We start from the raw sequence: 19,076 nt of genomic DNA on the forward strand, positions 1-19,076 counted from the left end.
GCATATGGTAGCGGTGATCGTTTCTCCCCCTTGCGAAGCCGTGGTGGGGTTCTGCAGAATCTCCGCTATGAGATGCGTCTCTTTCCTCAGCCGACCATAACTCCTTCTTGGCAAAGTGCACACGCTGTATACTCCTCGCCAGCCAGGGGCCGGAAGGCTGGTGTGTGCTGCAGCTTCTCCTAAAGGTTAGTGACTGCATGCAACAGTAAATGGTCCCTTTCAGAGCTGCAACCCGTCATCAAAGTTGTACACTCATTGGAGAGAGTGGTCCAAGGAAGGGAAAGTGGTGAACCAGCGACAGGGTCCAGGGTGGCCAAGGCTCATTGGTGTGTGTGGCTGGCCTGTATGGTCAAATCCAACAGATGGGCCACTGTAGCTCCAATTGCTGAAAAAGTTACTGCTGGTTCTGATAGAAAGGCATCAGAACGCACAGAGCATCGCGGTTTGTTGTGTATGGGGCTGGGAAGACGCAGACCAGTCAGGGTGCCCATGCTGACCCCTGTCCACTGCCCAAACTGCCTACAATGAGCATAAGAACTGGACCACGGAGCGATGGAAGAAGGCGGCCGGCCTGATGAATCACGTTTTCTTTTACATCACGTGGGTGGCCGGGAGCGTCGCTTACCTGGAGAACACGCGGCACCGGGACGCATCCATGGACATCCCACCTCACAACGTACAGGACTTAAAGGATCCCACGGCACTCCTTCAGAGGTCCAGTGGAGTCCGTGCCTCGACGGGTCAGGGCTTTTTGGCGACAAAAGGGGGACCTACACAATATTAGGCAGGGGGTCATAATGTAATGGCTGACTGGTGTGTGTGTATATTATAAACATGTGCGTCCATGTTCGGATCTTGTCCGGAAATGTTTCATAATATTTGTTTATTCTTTAAGGTATAGATGTGCGCTGTGTTAGAAAGTATGATAATATCTTTTGTCTAAGTGAAGTTTAATACATTGAAGCCTCGGTCTCTTCTTCAGACGATGGGAAGTCGGTCAGTTTCTCAAATCTGCATTTTAAGATCCAGAACATGGAATCGCTGCGTGACAGACGCCTGCCTTGCGTGTTTACGGCGGCATCGTTATCGCTTCCTGCTGCTTTCCCGCGATCACCACTTCTAATGTTAAAGCTGGGGAGACGGGGAAGGCGCTTGCCCGTTGGTCTCCTTCTCGTTACGTTATAACCCTTAGAGAGTAGTTTGAGAACCGTCTGCCATGGTTGATGATTTAAGTAATAGTTACATAGAAGGCTAAAGTCCAACTCGGCAGTTTCCTAATGCGCAGATCAGGACACTGGATGGGTTATTCACTAAAGAGAGTTGTGGTTTAACTCCTTGACTTCATTATGCGTTATGAAGGGTTGTGCTGGCCCTGTATAATGCATAAGTCATTGGGCGAGCCTGAGAAAATCTCACTTATTAAACTCTTCCCCCGGCAGAAACTCGCCGGGGCTTGACCGTCGCAATGAATAAACTAAAACTCAACTCTCCTGTCAATCTTTACAGACAGCGAGTAAATGTATAGATGCAAACACAACCTATGGATTCCCTCACACGCCCCACATGCGTGTCAACTGTTTCCGTTACAGACGCTTTGGGGAATTTAATGTAACATAAGAAGCCCAAACCCCCCCGATCAATAGTTCTTTAATCAGGTAACGTTTTGCTGGACATGATTATGATGCGTGAACAGGCGCTGAAGTCGTTGCCATAGAAACTGGAAAAACTGCGACAAATGTGTTTTTATGTGATGCACGATGCACATACAGGGAAGAAAAAAAGTGTCGCAAGTAAAGGAGTAGTAGTTCCAATGAGAAGGAAGAATTGGTGTCTCCCCCCTGCTCACCAGTCCTAGAGGTGAGCGTTCACAGCAGGCCGGCCCTGCGTGACACGCTGGGTCACGTACGATGATGATATGTGGTCCCACAGTAGCAGAGTGCAAAAAGTTACATATGTTTTTGGGACCTCAGCGGTCTCTTATTCAGATGGAATGTTTCCATCATATGAGGCCTCCCAGGTCCCAAAATCTACATACCTTTTTTTTTGGCCACCATGTAAAAATATATCAACCACAACTAAAGACTTTTTCTCTTGGGCCCGCACAGGCGCACACAGGGCACTTTCTCACACACATAGCCTTTGGGATCCTATGTCCTATAAAATATAAGTAGCACATAAAGAGTTAAAAGGCTCACTCTAAGTCACGTGGCTCGCTTGCCCTGCCCCCTGGTCTCAGGTGATGATGCGACGTGACATCAAACAGGCGGGGCTACGCAGTGCGGCTCCGTCTCCCTGACAGACCGAAGCTCTCACCGTCATGTCCGACAACAACAACGGGGAGGAGCCGGTGTTGCACGGTGAGCCGGACCGTTCGCGTTACCGTTCATTTCGTATTGTTGCCTTGCTTTTCGGTTAACGGCCGCGAATTTTTCCCCGCTTGGCCTCTGTGTCTGGGCAACATAGGGGCGGTGCTGTCTGAAGCGATAGTTTTCTGAGCCAATCACTGCACTGTAAGCTTTCTGTAGGCGGTTCAAAAGAGTGATTGAGTGGTGTGGGCCAATCGGATGCGGTGGGTGGGGCTTGTTGAGGGGCAGCGCTCTGGGTGATAAGTATGTAAATAATATTTTTATTACCGTTTTTATCAACGACATAAATTCAAAATATAACGGGTTACGTCATAATAAGTCGCCGTAGCGCACAGAGACCTAATGTCGCGGATTTCTCCGTTGTTAAGCTAACTGTTGTGTCTCTGTCCTGCTGGGCACCATGAACCATGTATTATATTATTGCTGTTTAGACGAATCATGTGTCTAGTGGGGGCGAGCAAGATAATGGCGAATTAAATAATGTATTTACCGCTCCCCTTACTATTAATATATATACAGTATGGCAAAATAACCATAACAAATTAAACATTTTTTTAAAAATTAGTCTTAAATGCATTAAAACATTCGATCTGGGCCACCTAGATAAAGTTATCACACTATAGACCCCCCTATAACTTCACCCTGTGCAATCTCTTGTTTCCTTAGTGACATGGAAAGACATTAAGGTAATAAGTCTGAAGAAATAGGGAATATGGACTTTGATTTATGTAGAAATGAATAGATCGTAAGCTCACAAGGCTAGGACACATTAATGTCTGTTAAATGTTTGTTTTCACTGTCTCCTTGTTGTAACCACGCTACGCAATATGCAGGCGCTACATGAATAAATGTACTATGGTATGGTATTGCGATATAAAAAGCCTTTAAAAAAAAAAAAGGAAAATCCAGGTGAACCGATGTCTGTGTATTAGGAGGAGGTGCATGGGGTATCCCGATGTCTGTGTATTAGGAGGAGGTGCATGGGGTGTATGTGATCAGGTAACACTGATTTTAATGCTGGCCAGGAACTGATATCTTAAATGATCTCTTTAGCTTAAGTAAAGAGGTGCCCATACTGAACCTGAAGAGAGTTGTAGATAAATGGTACAGCCTCCCGTCAGACATGGTAGAGACTATTACAGTAGGGACAATCGGGTGTAGCATGCGCCCCCCCAACGCAGAATGCAAGCACTTTACTATGAAACCTTCACCTATTGAATCGACTGCGGCTTCACAGCTGCCCCGTGGGCCTGTTTTCATACCGCTGGTTTGCTGTGGGGGTCTCATCCGCTGCAAGCCAAGTAGCGGGGGGGGGGCAGATTCTGCAGAGCCCCTCCATGCATTTTAAGGAGGAAACATGGTAATGTAAAGGGGAGGACTCCGCTATCATACAGTATACATGAAGCTGGTTTGAGCAGGGCCCTCCTCACATTATGTTATATATACTACTTGTTATGTCCTGTCTACCTATTGTACAGCGCTATGGAATATGATGGCGCTATATAAAACAACAAATAATAATTAAAGTACATTTGCTGGCTGCTTTAACAGCTGGCGGGCTCTGAATCCTGGCTTCTGTTGAACGGTTGGGAGTCATCGCTTTGTTCCTTGCAGTTTATTAATGCAGATGATTTAGCCGCGGCTCGTAGATTTAGTTTTAGAAGCTCGTCAGGCCTGTATCTGCGGCAGCTTAAACACAAGTATAATATCAATATCGTGGTATTTAATACTGGACACGCAGGGTTAATTAAGTTGCCTGAAGCTATAGGCTGTTTCAGGATAGAAATGAGGGCAAAACCCATATAGAGAAAAAAAGGGTCAGGTCTGTCTGTCTGTCTGTCTGTGGTAGTGCTGGACGTGTGTTATGTTGCACGTTATTTGTGTCTGTACATCTGTCTGTCTGTATATCTGTACGTCTGTCTGTCTGGTGATGGAGCAGAAGCCTCTGTATGTGTGGATGTGAGGAGAGGCGCGTAGCTTACTGTGTCTCAGAAGGTAATTGGGATTATGTGGATTTGTCCTGGCGTGCGTGCGCGGCTGCACGATGTGACTGGCGAGCTCCCTCCTCCCGCTCGGCCGTTCTCTGCTGTCTGAGAGGATTTCAGGACAAACCGGGATTAAAAGAACTGAGCGAGAAATACAAAGCGCCTCAGTCATGTTTCTGCCACAGGGGCTACGAGCAGGAGCGGCTTCATAAACCCTCCGTCTATATATAACCGCTCCGGACATACGCGGCCCCCCGCTACATATAACCGCTCCGGACATACACGGCCCCCCGCTACATATAACCGCTCCGGACATACACGGCCCCCCGCTACATATAACCGCTCCGGACATACACGGCCCCCCGCTACATATAACCGCTCCGGACATACACGGTCCCCCGCTACATATAACCGCTCCGGACATACACGGCCCCCCGCTACATATAACCGCTCCGGACATACACGGCCCCCCGCTACATATAACCGCTCCGGACATACACGGCCCCCCGCTACATATAACCGCTCCGGACATACACGGCCCCCCGCTACATATAACCGCTCCGGACATACACGGCCCCCCGCTACATATAACCGCTCTGTACATACACGGACCCCCGCTACATATAACCGCTCAGGATATACACGCCCCCCCGCTATATATAACCGCTCAGGATATACACGGCCCCCCGCTACATATAACCGCTCAGGTCATACACGGCCCCCCGCTATATATAACCGCTCAGGTCATACACGGCCCCCCGCTACATATAACCGCTCAGGATATACACGGCCCCCGCTACATATAACCGCTCAGGATATACACGGCCCCCCGCTACATATAACCGCTTAGGATATACACGGACCCCCGCTACATATAACCGCTCAGGATATACACGGCCCCCCGCTATATATAACTGCTCCGGTCATACATGGACTCCCGCTACATATAACCGCTCCGGACATTCACGGCCCCCGGCTACATATAACCGCTCAGGATATACACGGCCCCCCGCTACATATAACCGCTCAGGATATACACGGCCCCCCGCTACATATAACCGCTCCGGACATACACGGACCCCCGCTACATATAACCGCTCTGGGCATACACGGCCCCCCGCTACATATAACCGCTCCGGACATACACGGACCCCCGCTACATATAACCGCTCTGGGCATACACGGCCCCCCGCTACATATAACCGCTCCGGACATTCACGGCCCCCAGCTACATATAACCGCTCCGGACATACACGGCCCCCCGCTACATATAACCGCTCAGGACATACACGGCCCTGCATAATGAATAATTTAATAGGTAAGGAGACTTTGGAGACTATATGTTAAACAGGGCCAGCAAAGCTCTTCCTGCAGCAGAAGCTCACTGAGAGTACGGTTCATAATGTATATAAACAGCCGTTACCGCGCCTTTAAGGTCCTCCCGTCGCGTGATCTGCAGGCGCGTGTTCTGTACGGACTTCAGTGTTGGTCACGTGAGCCCGGAGCTCCAGCCGCGTCGCGCGCAGTGAAAGGCTTGGCATTCTTAACATTGCGGACCGCGTTGCTCATTTCCCCTGTGCGGTTTCTTGATGTACCTGCCGACCAGAACACATCTCTTTATGTAACACCAGAGACAGCAGAGTGGCCGTGATAACACACCTGTGCTATGTACTAAAAACCAGCGCGACCCCAAGACACGCAAGAGCGTGCCGGGGCTGTGTGCTCTCCTCCGTCACATGGGACGCCCGATGCGCCACGACTGCTTCTCAATGTCCAATGAAACGCAGCAGCACTTATTATTTTAGAGCAGGGGTGGGCAATTAATTTTCCCATGGGGCCACATGAGAAATTGGAATGGTTTTAGAGGGCCAGACCTCTACAAACTGCGAAGCCTTGTCCATTTTGTTAACTTATGTGCTGTTTAATAAAGTTATTCAAGCCTACGTCATTGGTAGAGGTGCTTGAATAAGTAAGGCCTGAATAACTATTAGCACAGCACAGAAGTGAACAAAATGAACAAGGCTTCGGAGTGCATACCGTATTTTTCGCTCTATAAGACGCACCTGCTGATAAGACGCACCTAGATTTTAGAGGAGAAAAAAAAGGAAAAAATATTTTGAGCTAAAAAATGGGCTAAAATATTTATTACAATAACTGAATAAGCTATGAACACAGTAAGACACACGCAGTAAGACACACACAGACACAGTAAGACACACACAGACACAGTAAGATACACACAGACACAGTGAGACAGACACAGTGAGACACACACAGACACAGTGAGACACACACAGACACAGTGAGACACACACAGACACAGTAAGACACACACAGACACAGTGAGACACACACAGACACAGTGAGACACACACAGACACAGTGAGACACACACAGACACAGTGAGACAGACACAGTAAGACACACACAGACACAGTGAGACACACACAGACACAGTGAGACACACACAGACACAGTGAGACACACACAGACACAGTGAGACACACACAAACACAGTAAGACACACACACACAGTAAGACCTCCCTCCCTAACCCCCCTTCTCAGTATCTCCCCTCTAACTCCCTAACCCCCCCTTCTCAGTATCTCCCCTCTAACTCCCTAACCCCCCCTTCTCAGGATCTCCCCCCCCGCCCCGGTCACTTACCTTAAACTCCTGTGTTGGAAGCGTGAGGCGTTTGTCTCGGGTGCCGGCGCTTCACTGCTGATCGCCGGCATCTGACGTCATATGCCGGCGCCCAGCGTAAAGCACCCGAGACAAACGCTTCCAACACAGGAGTTTAAGGTAAGTGACCGGGGCGGGGGGGGACACCGGACTCATTGGTGAGTCACCAGGACACTCTTTGCGGGCCGGTCCGAGCTATTCAGCGGGCCGGATGTGGCCCGCGGGCCGTGCTTTGCCCAGGTCTGTTTTAGAGCATTAGTCCTGTTGAGGCAAGAATGAAATATATATTACTACAGGGCAAGGTACAAAAATACAACATACTGACATACTGCTACCCCTTGCCAACTGACTGAGCATGATGGGAATCATAGTCCCCTGGCAGCTCTTAGGCTGCAGTTAGTCCTTTTGTGTAACATCAGGGTTACTGGATGTACCTTGAATTAACCCCTTAAGGACCGGGCTCATTTTTCGTTTTGTACCCTGTGGGACCGAGGCTGTTTTGACACTTTTGTGGTGCTTGTGTTCAGCTGTAATTTTCTCCTCACCCATTTAGTGTACCCACATAAGTTATATATTGTTTTTTTCAGGACAAGATGGGCTTTCTTCAGATACCATTATTTTGATCGTATCATCTTATTTACTATAAAAAAAATAAAAAAAACATGGTGCAAAATTGCAAGTAAAAAAACTAGCTAAATAGATTCTACTACTTGTCCTGAGTTTAGAAATAACCAATGTTTTTATGTTTTTTTGCTGTTTTTTGTAAGTTATAGGGCAATAAGTACAAGCAGCGTTTTATGATTTCCAAATCTTTTTTAACAAATCTGGTCAGTCTGCCTCCATCTCCTCTTTGGAATATCTTTGAAGCCGGTTAACTCAATTTAACCCATTCAAACCATATATTTTTGAAAACTAGACACCCCAGGGTATTCCAAATGCTGTTATTTTAACCCTTTCCATGCACCAATTATACAACTACACTTTGTCAAACTTTGTAATAGTAATTTTTTTTATTTTTTTTTCCACACAAATTGTACTTTGGTTATAGATATACAGGTGCTGGTATATGTCACTGTCAAACAACACCCCAATATGTGTTCAGCAACATCTCCTGAGTACAGCGATACCCCACATGCATGGGTTTGTCAGATTGTTTGGCTGGTAAAAGGCTACTTTTGGGGCATGCGTAATTCAGGTGGTCATTTGGTCATTGTGCCTCCCTCTCCTCTTTGGAATATCTTTGAAGCCGGTTAACTCAATTTAACCCATTCAAACCATATATTTTTGAAAACTAGACACCCCAGGGTATTCCAAATGCTGTTATTTTAACCCTTTCCATGCACCAATTATAGAACTACACTTTGTCAAACTTTGTAATAGTAATTTTTTTTATTTTGTTTTCACACAAATTGTACTTTAGTTATAGATATACAGGTCCTGGTATATGCCACTGTCAAACAACACGCCAATGTGTGTTCAGGAACATCTCCTGAGTGCAGTGATACCCGACATGCATGGGTTTGTCGGGTTGTTTCAGATTTAAAATGCCACATTTGGGAAGTGCGCTTTTTTTCTCCATTTTGGTCAGTCTGTACCTATGCCCTATCTTTGAGCTAGGCCACTCCAATTTACCCCATCAGCCATTTTTTTTATATATTAGACACCCCTTGGGTATTTGAAGTGCTTTTATTTTAACTCTTTGTTGAGATTTTTGAGAAATTTTAGCACTTGCTCAAAATAATAAACTTTATTTTTTAATTTTATTTTATTTTTTTAATACTTTTTTTATATTTTTTTTTACACATTTTGCTGGTACTGGATGGTTCATCTAGTGACATCACTGCATAATTATTTTTAAATGTTAGCACATTTTTTTTAAATTTTTTTTTTCCATTTTTTATTTATTTTTATTTTTTTTGAATATTTTACTAATCACATAGTGATTAGAAAGCTGGGCTCCATTGACTTGCATGGTTGAATGCAGTACCTGTATTCAACCAGCAAGTGGAGCCAGTTCTCTAGAGGGTCTGGAGACCCTCTAGCGAACTTTTTCGTCTTTATTGTTTTATTTCCCGGGCCGCCGCCATCTTGCTTGATGGCGAAGATCACCGGCAGCGGCGGCTGTGACCGCTCTCCGGAGCGGTCACAGCCCACCCAGAGGTAAGTGTTTGGTGTCGCTGGATGCCTCCTGAACGCTTTTAAAACGGGCGTCCGCCGCCATACAATGTATGGCGGCTGTTGACGCCCCGGGGAGGGGCCAGACATGGCCCCCGATGCCGATCTCGGCCTTGCTGAATGCCTCGACATCGAGGCATTGCAGCAAGGCCGTTTAAGCGAAGAAAGTGATCCTTGATCACTTTCTAAGCTTATTTAATTTTTTGACGGTTCAGGACCGTCAAAGGTCATTTAGTGACCTTCTTGTTATGACGGTCCTGAACCGGCAAAGGTCGCGAAGGGGTTAATATTTTGTTCGCAGTTACTATTTATCCTCAGATGGGACCCCCCCATGTTTAAGAAATATTTTCTTGCAAGTATTCTTAGAAAGCTGTGTGTGTATATATGTGTGTGTGTGTGTGTGTGTGTGTATATATATGTGTATATATATAATGTAAATGGGTTAATATAAATATATATATATATATATATATCAGGCTGCGGGAGCTTCATGGTTAAAACCACATCAGGTCTTCAAATATTTGCTAAAGATGTAGATCTAGGGAGGTTGTGTTTATTTTTTTTATTTATTTAAAGTTATTTACTGAATAATTCCATTTCACTTTAGAGAATAAGTGTCGCGCAGCACACACTGTAGTCGCCCCCTTCCCTTTTGGATTGTTGGGTAGCCGCAGGTTGACCTCCTGCCGTAAAGATAAATTTCTATGATATTCGCCATTAGCAAGAAACCTCTTTTTTGGCTTTAATGCACAAGATTCTGCATAAAAAGCCCGCCAGCAGCCACATAGAAAGTTAGTCTTTATCACAGTCTATAATTGGGTTACTTTTAAAGAGGCTGACCTGTGGGGAGCGTAGCTTGGCCAGTAAAGGGGGTGAAATTGGGTGATTTCCGGCATTATCAGGAACGCGGTAAGTAATGTTATGCAGTAATGCCGTAATGTTAATGACAACAACGCTGCGCAACACAGAGTCACCCAGTGTGCTTTCCTATCGTACACCCTGTGCAGTTGGAGTATTTACAACTGGTGTCGTTTGGCAAATACAATAAAAACATATTGCCACTTGGCCTATCATGATTATTTCCATGTATATGCATACCTGAGGCCCCCCCCCCCTCAATGCTTTTGCTACCCGTATCTTATGATTGATATCCCTGCTTGAATGCAGGTGACTCAATGAAGTATATCTTTGAATAATGACGAGTCAAGGTTTCCGCGAGGACCGGTATTGGAGCCATTTGGTTAACATGTTTGGTCGGTTACGATGCATAATCTCCACGCTGGTTATTGAAGGGTTAATATCTTTGAGAAAGTTCATGGTGCGTGTGTATGTTTCCTTCGTTTTGAGATGTAGAAATCGCGTTTCCGATTTGCAGGAAAAATATATTGAGTGTCGGGTTCTCCGTCGGCTGGAGCGGTTGGGTAGGATCAGGGGCAGTGATGAGAATGCACTCTTTCGCACAGACTTCACATAGTTTGGGATTCCAGATACCATCCGACCTTTTACCGGCAACGTGAACGAAAACGTCAGCTCTTCACGGTCCGTATCGCCAGCCAACAGACAAACTCACAGAATGATACCTGGGACCGGCAGAGTTGGGCTGGTTTTCGGATTGTATATCGTTCTGTACAAAAAAAGACCTCTTTAAAGAGACAGATGACTGTCCGCGGCAGCTCCACTAACACGGTATTCTAAAACAAAACACGGAAAGTCATTGAAACCCCCTCCTGAGGTAGAAGCTGCAGCTGCCCTCCTCCGTGGGCTGACATCGGTAGAAACATCCGATGTGGGGCAGGACAGTAGCCCCATTCACATCAGTAAATGCATTTTCCACCCGTACGCAGCGGGGTCTGAACTAACCCCTGGCTGGCGGGGGTCTATGGCTGGACTGTCCCTTTAATACCTAACTTTCCACTATTATTATATTTTATTTATATTTACGCAGCACTTCTCCCAAGACGAGAATTGACAGAGTGAGACAAACCGAAACATTAGAGCCCTGCTCGCAAGCTTATTTTAGTGAATATTCATGTATTAGGTTTAGGGACAAATAATTGTCTAAAAGGAGCTTTTTTTTTTTTTTTTTTTTTTTTTGTACAAAACAGACTTGTCCTGAGTCACTAATTGGGCACAAGTCCAGATACACGAACGAAAAAATCTTTGGAGCCGGTTACTCTGTAGCATCATTCGCATGCCTCCTTTTTTTTTTTAATAGCTTTGCTGTATGTAACGGGGAGAAGTGTTGTTTTTTTATGTATAATTTCAAGAAATTGGCCCTTTTTTTTTTATCATTTTGCTTTAGTTTGAATATAAACAAAGTTAAAGCTTGGCCACCCTGTCATTCAAGTGTTAACTGGGTGCAAAAAGGGGGACCAGCGTTCCCAAACATCGCTCGGGCTCGGTAACCTCTTTGCTGGAAGCTAAAGTGACGAGAAGCTCTAGGAGGAATACTTTGCGTGTGTGATGAATAGATTATGTAATTGCCGGCTTCCTCCATGGCTTAGTTAATCACACGTCACCAGTAACCCCTGGGCTGTCTCGAGCCGTGTCACTGGGCGGGCGGGAGGAGGTAACACGCACGATACACGGGGTTTGGGACACTTGATGGCAGAGCTGGGCGTTGGTACAAGAAGGATCACATCGTCTGCGTGCTCCTGGCTGGCTTGTTATCTACCCCTGGCAGCCTGCATCGCACGATTAGACTCCACTAGCAGTTTCTAATTTCGCCATGGCTAACGAACAAAGCCCGTCTGATCCTACAGGTTCCTGGGTGGAGTTACAAATGAACGGGAACAACAACGACAGCAACAGGAACGGAGGCTTGGAACATGTGCCGTCCTCCTCCTCCATCCACAATGGAGACATGGAGAAGATCCTACTGGACGCCCAGCACGAGTCTGGACAAACGAGTTCCAGGAGCAGCTCCCAGTGTGACAGGTAGAGATGGACGGCCACTGACTCTGGATATCACAATGTCTTGTTGGTGGTTATAGTGAGAGGGTTGTGAAGCGGTTCATCTGCTGGGATGTTCATTGGTGCCTGTAGAATGGCAAGCAGGTCCAGGGCTACTGGGATTGTGTTGGGGCTTTCTATGTTTCTACTAGGTCTCAGTGCCTTTGTTTTGAAACTTAATTACCGACTACTAAATACTTTATGGCAACTGCATTAACTCTAATTCATGCTGTAGTTTAATATAACCGGTCACAACTCCTGTTGCTCCATATGGCCCCCTTATATGTCTTCCCATTGAGCCATAAAACCTCATCCTATTTTATTCTCACCCCGTAGCTTCCCTATTGCACATCAAGTCTCTCCAAGTCTCCATGCTATTGGGTTGGACTAATCCGAGGATCCGGGTTTTCATTGCTTCTAAGCATGTACTAATATATACTAATCTATTTCTACCTGGAAGTTAAAAATAAAACCAGGCAGGCAGACCGGTTCCTAAAGTCATCTCTCCGGTTAGCAAAGTGTGGTCTGTGTAACATCCGAATAACCTCTATAAGTGTGCCAGGAAGTCCTATCGCTTATAATCTCTCCATGACAACTACTGGGTTTAGGACACACAGGTTACGTATCCATTAATGGTTTTCTCTTGTCCTTTAGCCCATCGCCCGAAGAAGGACAGATCACATTTGACGTGGAGATGCACACGAGTAGAGACAGCTTCCAGGTATGTTACGTGTTACTGCCTTTATCGCAGAGCGCACGCGTATATATCTGTGTACAAACATACGGCTGCCGCGGGATGACCTCACAGATGTCACCAAACCAGATTCTAATTCTGGATCTTGGAACGCGTTGTGGCTGCTGGTCATTGCCAACACCCTTCCCTGTAGGAGCATACGGAGGTCCAACTGAACGTGGGAGCGCCTGAGGTGTTTGTTTCATACTTGTGATTGGAATGCTTTTAAGGTTTTTAATAAAAACGATATTACATTCTTTTTTTTTTCTTTACACAATTTTTTTTTTTTTTTTTTTTGTAAATTCAAAAGTATGATCTGTTGTGTATTATCTCATAATCTACTTAATTTTTCTGAATTTCTTTACCTTTTTTAAATGAAGCAATTTTTACACTTACACATTTACTTGGTGGGAACCGTACCCCAAGCTTTCTTTTTTTCATTGTCATTTATTTTTTGTGACTCATAATCATCAGGACAATTGGTGGTTAAACGATGCTGGAAATGGATAATTAAATGGGTGCCTCTAAGAGTCCTGCTGACTTAATGAGACAGGATGGCTGTCTGTCACAGGTAGAACCTGCTCGGTGGCGCTCACACCCCTCGGGCTCTGCTCCTGACGCTCTCATCATGTGATTAGCAGTCACCAGGAAGGGGGTTAACCCTTTAGGTACAATAATGGGAAGCCACGGGTTTGACTGCTGTCCGCTGCTCATCATCTTGTTGTTACACCTCTCTGTTAATACCTGTAAATCATTTGAAAGCACCAGAGCCGTAGATCATTGGAAAGTAATGACGGACACCTCTGGGACCACCTCGGGAATTAAACACCATCGGGCATGAACCAAATTCAGGGACTGGGAGCTGGGAATACCATGTGAGATGCTGCCCCTTGCTACTCCTCCGGTCCTCTGTATCATCAGTGGGGTATTGGGATTGTCGTCTTATTCTAGATGGAAGCGCTAGAGACAGACTGGGTTCTATGTAGAGCCGTGACAGCTGGAGATAGGTTTGGAGCGGCAGAGTGCAATAGAGTGAAAGAATGGGCTGTCTGTGCCAAGTGGCTGTAGATAAAGTTCTGAACTCCTGGGGAATAATCTGGTATACTATACATTCTATATAACAAAATGAAACCTCCCCATCTGAGCTCTTTTATTTAATATAACGCTCTGGATGTCGGCTTGTTCTCCTTCAAGCTTTTTTAATGTTTGTTTATGACAGCGCTCTTGGCTTCGAGCATCTGAGTTTTCCCCTCTCTATTCGGTTGGGCTTTGTTGGTGCTGAACAGATTTCCTTGTCACTATTGAGCTACTTCTCATCAGAAATAATCAGATATTGAAGTGTAATCTAAATGTTATTGTGCTCACAGATTCAAACATTATGCAGCCATTTATTGAGTGTATTGTTCCTGATCTTGCTAATATCCACGATTGGGCGGCATGTACATATGTGACCGTTATGAACTCTGATGTAACACATGTCCCCAGGTAATCGGTATCCTCGTATTCCCCAGGCACGCTGAAGTCATGTCTTATCTTGTTTACAGTATAGTCAATGACGTCGGTGCAGCTGCTTTCAGATGCCCGATGCATGGAATTATTATGTTTTGACAATCTGTGCCTTATCTGTTGCGCGATAATTCTTTCCCTAATTATTTAATCCGACCCCAGGCTGTGAACCTCTAACTAAGGGCGCTGTGTGTATTTCTTGCAGTCTGACGAGGAAGCAGCCGAAGGAGACAAGGAAGCGGATGTTTTAAAGAAAAGCACAGACTGGGTGTCGGATTGGTCAAGTAGACCTGAAAATATCCCACCCAAGTAAGTTGCCCAGCTGTGTCCTGTGAGACCCCTATTCAGCGTGTTTCTGTGAAGGATGCAGCATTGTCTGCTCATCAGACGAGAACACCAATATATGATATTTTCGCTCAGTTTCCCACTATCACTATGTGGATTGTCGCTCACACTGGGCATCACTTATAGGGAAGGTCCAATCCTGGTGCACCCTGTTCCCACGCTGTGATTTAGTGTGAAGAGGTTGTTTTTTGGGTGGAAAGGTTTGAAGTATGGTAATATAGTCTCCATACATGATATATGTGAACCACTGCTTACGTGGAAGCTTACTATGGTGCGGTTGTAATAACGATGGAGCCGTGCATTGTATAAGACCAAACTACTTCCGTCAATGTATTAACTTTCGGGAAACTCCATCGTTTAGTATATTTAAGGATACCACATTGCCTTCTGGACATATAAACACTTTCTCCTTACTATATTTCCCATACTACAGCAAGCAGGAAGGCTGTAAATGTTACTATCCTTACACCTTTAGAAACGTGCTCCTCATGTGTATAGTGACTGTGAATACCAGGTATTTCTGAATCTTTGATTGTTGCTGGTGTTTAATCTGTTTGACCGCTGACTCTCTTCTTTGCCTCTGCTGTAAACACGCCTTAGTGATTCTTCCAAATCCACATTTAGTCTGACTGAATCATTAAACTTCTGTTTACCTCTCAGGGAGTTCCATTTCCGCCATCCAAAACGATCCGTATCGTTGAGCATGAGGAAGACCGGGGCCATGAAGAAAGGTGGCGTTTTCTCAGCAGAGTTCCTGAAGGTTTTCATTCCTTCTTTGTTCATCTCCCATGTGCTGGCTCTAGGGCTGGGGTGAGTGTGGCTCTATTTCAGTAAAAACCTTGCTATTGAAACATTAAGTATTAAACTAGATGTTGTATTTTATCATTCCTCGCCATCCCTTGAGTCCTCTACAGCAGTAGAAGATGTAGGTCTGTATCATGGTGATTGATAGGAGGCCCCCAACCCTAAGGGATTGAACCACAGTCAGCTCAGTAATGTTAATACGTTTGGGTTCTGAGATTGCACCATCATTAAAATGGTGGGCTTTAGAACATTTATAATAGTTATGTGTAGAAACAATTGGCTCAAAGAACGTGGTGGTCATAAGTGAGGTCTTCTCTAAGCAGGGAGATAGAATAGCTGACCGATCAACAGCTTAAGAAAATGTACAAATAAAAATCTGATCCCTGTCTGAATATGGCTGCCACCTACCACGCCGTTAATGTATGTTGGCAGCTAACGTGGGCATACAGGTCGTTGTGCCATAATAAGTGTCCTCCCACCTGTCAAGATCCACCTTGCACAATAAATAAGTTTAATTAGTAGTAATAATAAAAAGAAAACTCACAAAAGGGGGCAGATGAGCATTAGTGGTCTCCAAATCAAACCGAGGCCAATGATAAGGGTTACTTATGTTCACAAAAGGCCACAAAAGAAGGTGGCTTAGTTGTGGAAATGCATATTTCACATGATGCATTTGCTGAGCGGGGTCACGGCTTCTCATAAAAACATTTCCTTTTTGTTATTTTTATTATTTGGCTTGGTATATGTGTGAGGGAAGGGACACGGGAGAATGTGTTTCCCCTTTCCTCACGCTTGTACCATTATATCACGTGATGAGATGCATGGTTTGTTCAGTTACACATAAACAAGGCCCTAAGTCTGTCCTATATAAAAAGGGATAAAGGAACCTTGGTTGAACACATATTGGTGAAATGCCAAAAAACTCCCAAGATAAAAGGAATAATATACTTAATAAAAAAAAAAAAGGGGTGAACGAACGGTAGAAAACGATTATGGTACAGGTTTTCATGACGTGTTCAAATGTTGGCATCGTGGAATAATGCCTTTACAAGAGTTATTGGCGGAGTGGTTTGATGGCTCTTGCAGGACCTCCTGTGGCCACATAAAGCAGTCCATGATACCATGGCAGACCTAAGATTTGCAAGGGTAAATTAAAAAAAAACAAAAAAAAAACAACTTATTTTTTTAATATCTTTTTTTGTTTTGATTGTTTTGATTTTGTGTTAAGATGTAAATCTGTATTCCCATAACCCATCATATGTGAATTGTTCTGCTGTTTGTCTCTTGACGCCTGGAAATACGTAACACGATATTTGTATTTCAGTATCTACATCGGCAAACGTCTGACCCTTTCATCCGCCAGTTCCTACTGAAGGAGCATGATCTGGAGTCTAATCTGTGATCCTGTGAAGGTTTGTTCCTGTCACGTTTTGTGCATTGAAACTTTGCACCATATTAAGCATGATTCAAATCATCCGTTCCTGTTCACCCCCTCCTCTCAACCCCGGGATCCCTGTCTGGCCACCTTGTTGGTTCAGAGCGCCAATCCCCATCATGACGAACCCGCGTCACAGAGGACAACTCGTCTCTTACCGATTCACTCGAGAGCCAGAAAGCACAGCTTGTCCTGGGCATGGAGAGTCCGAATGGAGCAATGTTGGATGGGAAGCCTGTGGCTCTGTAATTGAATGCGCCAGGACATGTTCGTGCCGTGAAGCTTTGCAACAACAAAACCTCTGACTTTTTAAAACCCCTTTTTAAAGTTTTTGCTTTTGCGGAGCCCGAAACTACCCCGATCATCAGAAGATCTAAGCTTCAAATCCAAGTTGCATTAAGCAAGCCGCTTGTGGGGTTTATAAATTATAGTACTGTATATAAAAGTGAAAATTCATAAATACGGGGTTATGCGACATTCTCTTTTTACCCTTTGGTCTCACGCAAAATACTAAAAAGTCGTACATTTTTTATTTTAGGGAAGATTGTTTTTTTAATCTTCTGAAATAACGCACCCTTAAATAGAGTTTGTTTATAGTGTACACAGTCCCCATGACATGGAAAGTTACCCATAAACTAGAGGCATCCCACATCCAACATCAAAAACATTTATTTGCAGTCAGAATCTTTTGTTTAATTTCCATTCTTTCCCTAGAATTTAGATCTTTGACATTTTTGCTATTTTTACTGTTTGGGGTTTTTGTTTTAATTGTAAAATCCCCAAACTTAAAAACCTGATCTTTCAAATTATTTCCTATGCTTTAATCCAGCGGCTAGAATCCTTTCGACAACTTTAAAATTCCCTGTCGCATTTTCCCATCGCCATCTATAGCAGAACTGGCGCTGAGTTACCAGGGATACCCCTCTCTATTTAGAGAATATTGCCCTAAAGTGTTTTTTGGGGTTTTTTTGTATCCTCAAAACACTACTTTCATGCAGTACACGTTTTTTTATTTAAATAGCAATCCAGAGAGCTATACATATTTTATTGCTTCGGACCCATGTTGTCATCATCATTATCGAAACTCTCCAAAGATAGTTGGATGTACAGGAACAGGGTGGCAAAAACGCTTGGCCGCTCGTGCAGTAGACCAGCTGTGTGGCCCACGTTATTGGCTGCTAGTATTTGGGCCACCGTTGTGGTTTAATAGGAGTCCGCTAGCGGATGTTGGTTTCTTCCTTAGCTTGAAGTGATTAGCCTCGGTACTCCGCGCTGCCCTTTTCAGATTCTCCTCGATGTCTCCACGGCCGTACTGATCTCTTACCATGTTCTGTTTTCAGTTTGTGTGAAACGCGGCAAAGAAAATGTAGCAGGGCAGTGAACATGTATAAATCCGCCGGGTGATACATGTGACTAATGTTGGATATTTTTACTTGCTTACAAACTTTGATGTGTTTATGATGATGTGCATATCCCTTTTGTACTTAATGAGTAGCTGGGAATATGAAATACAATGCTGCCTCTTAGGGGTTAACAATCCAAAGGGTTTAGTGAATGAAAAATGAAACCTGTGACATCACAGTGAAGGTATGATGCCATGGCGGTAAAATGAGTTAGCGTTTTGAAATCGCACCTGAGGAGGAAACCGAGTAGTTGAAGGATCTTTTACAGCAGACTGTGATATCTTGAGAGAACCAAGGTAGAATAATTCCTAGATGTAAATGTGAATTTTACCCAAAAGTATCTGTCTGGGTTAAACACCGAGCGTGGAATCCAGTTATTTAAGCTTAATGTCGCTGACAAGAAGAGGACCTGTCCAGACGGCTGAAATCCAGTGTAGACATAACTCGGCTTGGAGCGTCCATGGGGGAGCGAGACGGGGAAAAAGTGCTTCTTCCGGGCAGGTACAAGACTTCATGGAGCTCTTCCTGCCGTGTAGATAAAGTTATATGTAGTCGCAATAGCAATGCTGAATGCAATGCCCCATCGCATAGAGACCCCCAACTCCTGCTCTCTGTGCAATCACACCAAGAGATCACTTTTATTGCACACATGAGAGAGAGACTGCTATACTGATGCTTAAAGCATATT

General features: G+C 44.7%; 1 protein-coding gene across 1 annotated transcript; it reads left to right on the forward strand.

The window, feature by feature from the left end:
• The first annotated feature begins 2,317 nt into the window (after positions 1-2,317).
• LOC149275901 (BCL2/adenovirus E1B 19 kDa protein-interacting protein 3-like) lies at positions 2,318-16,923 on the forward strand. The gene is made up of 6 exons (XM_089504175.1): positions 2,318-2,357; positions 11,973-12,147; positions 12,817-12,883; positions 14,607-14,710; positions 15,407-15,556; positions 16,875-16,923. The coding sequence occupies exons 1-6, from the start codon at positions 2,318-2,320 to the stop codon at positions 16,921-16,923; spliced, it is 585 nt and encodes a 194-aa protein (XP_089360301.1).
• The last annotated feature ends 2,153 nt before the right edge of the window (positions 16,924-19,076 follow it).

The sequence above is a fragment of the Sceloporus occidentalis genome, unplaced genomic scaffold (assembly GCF_023333645.1).
Source record: "Sceloporus occidentalis isolate IW3139 unplaced genomic scaffold, rSceOcc1.0.p SCAF_259, whole genome shotgun sequence".
NCBI lineage: Eukaryota > Metazoa > Chordata > Lepidosauria > Squamata > Phrynosomatidae > Sceloporus > Sceloporus occidentalis.

Coding starts and splice junctions, on each gene's coding strand:
- LOC149275901 (XM_089504175.1), top strand. CDS start 2,318: ATGTCCGACAACAACAACGGGGAGGAGCCGGTGTTGCACG. Junction 14,711..15,406: donor CCTGAAAATATCCCACCCAA/GTAAGTTGCCCA, acceptor TTTACCTCTCAG/GGAGTTCCATTTCCGCCATC. Junction 15,557..16,874: donor GTGCTGGCTCTAGGGCTGGG/GTGAGTGTGGCT, acceptor TTTGTATTTCAG/TATCTACATCGGCAAACGTC.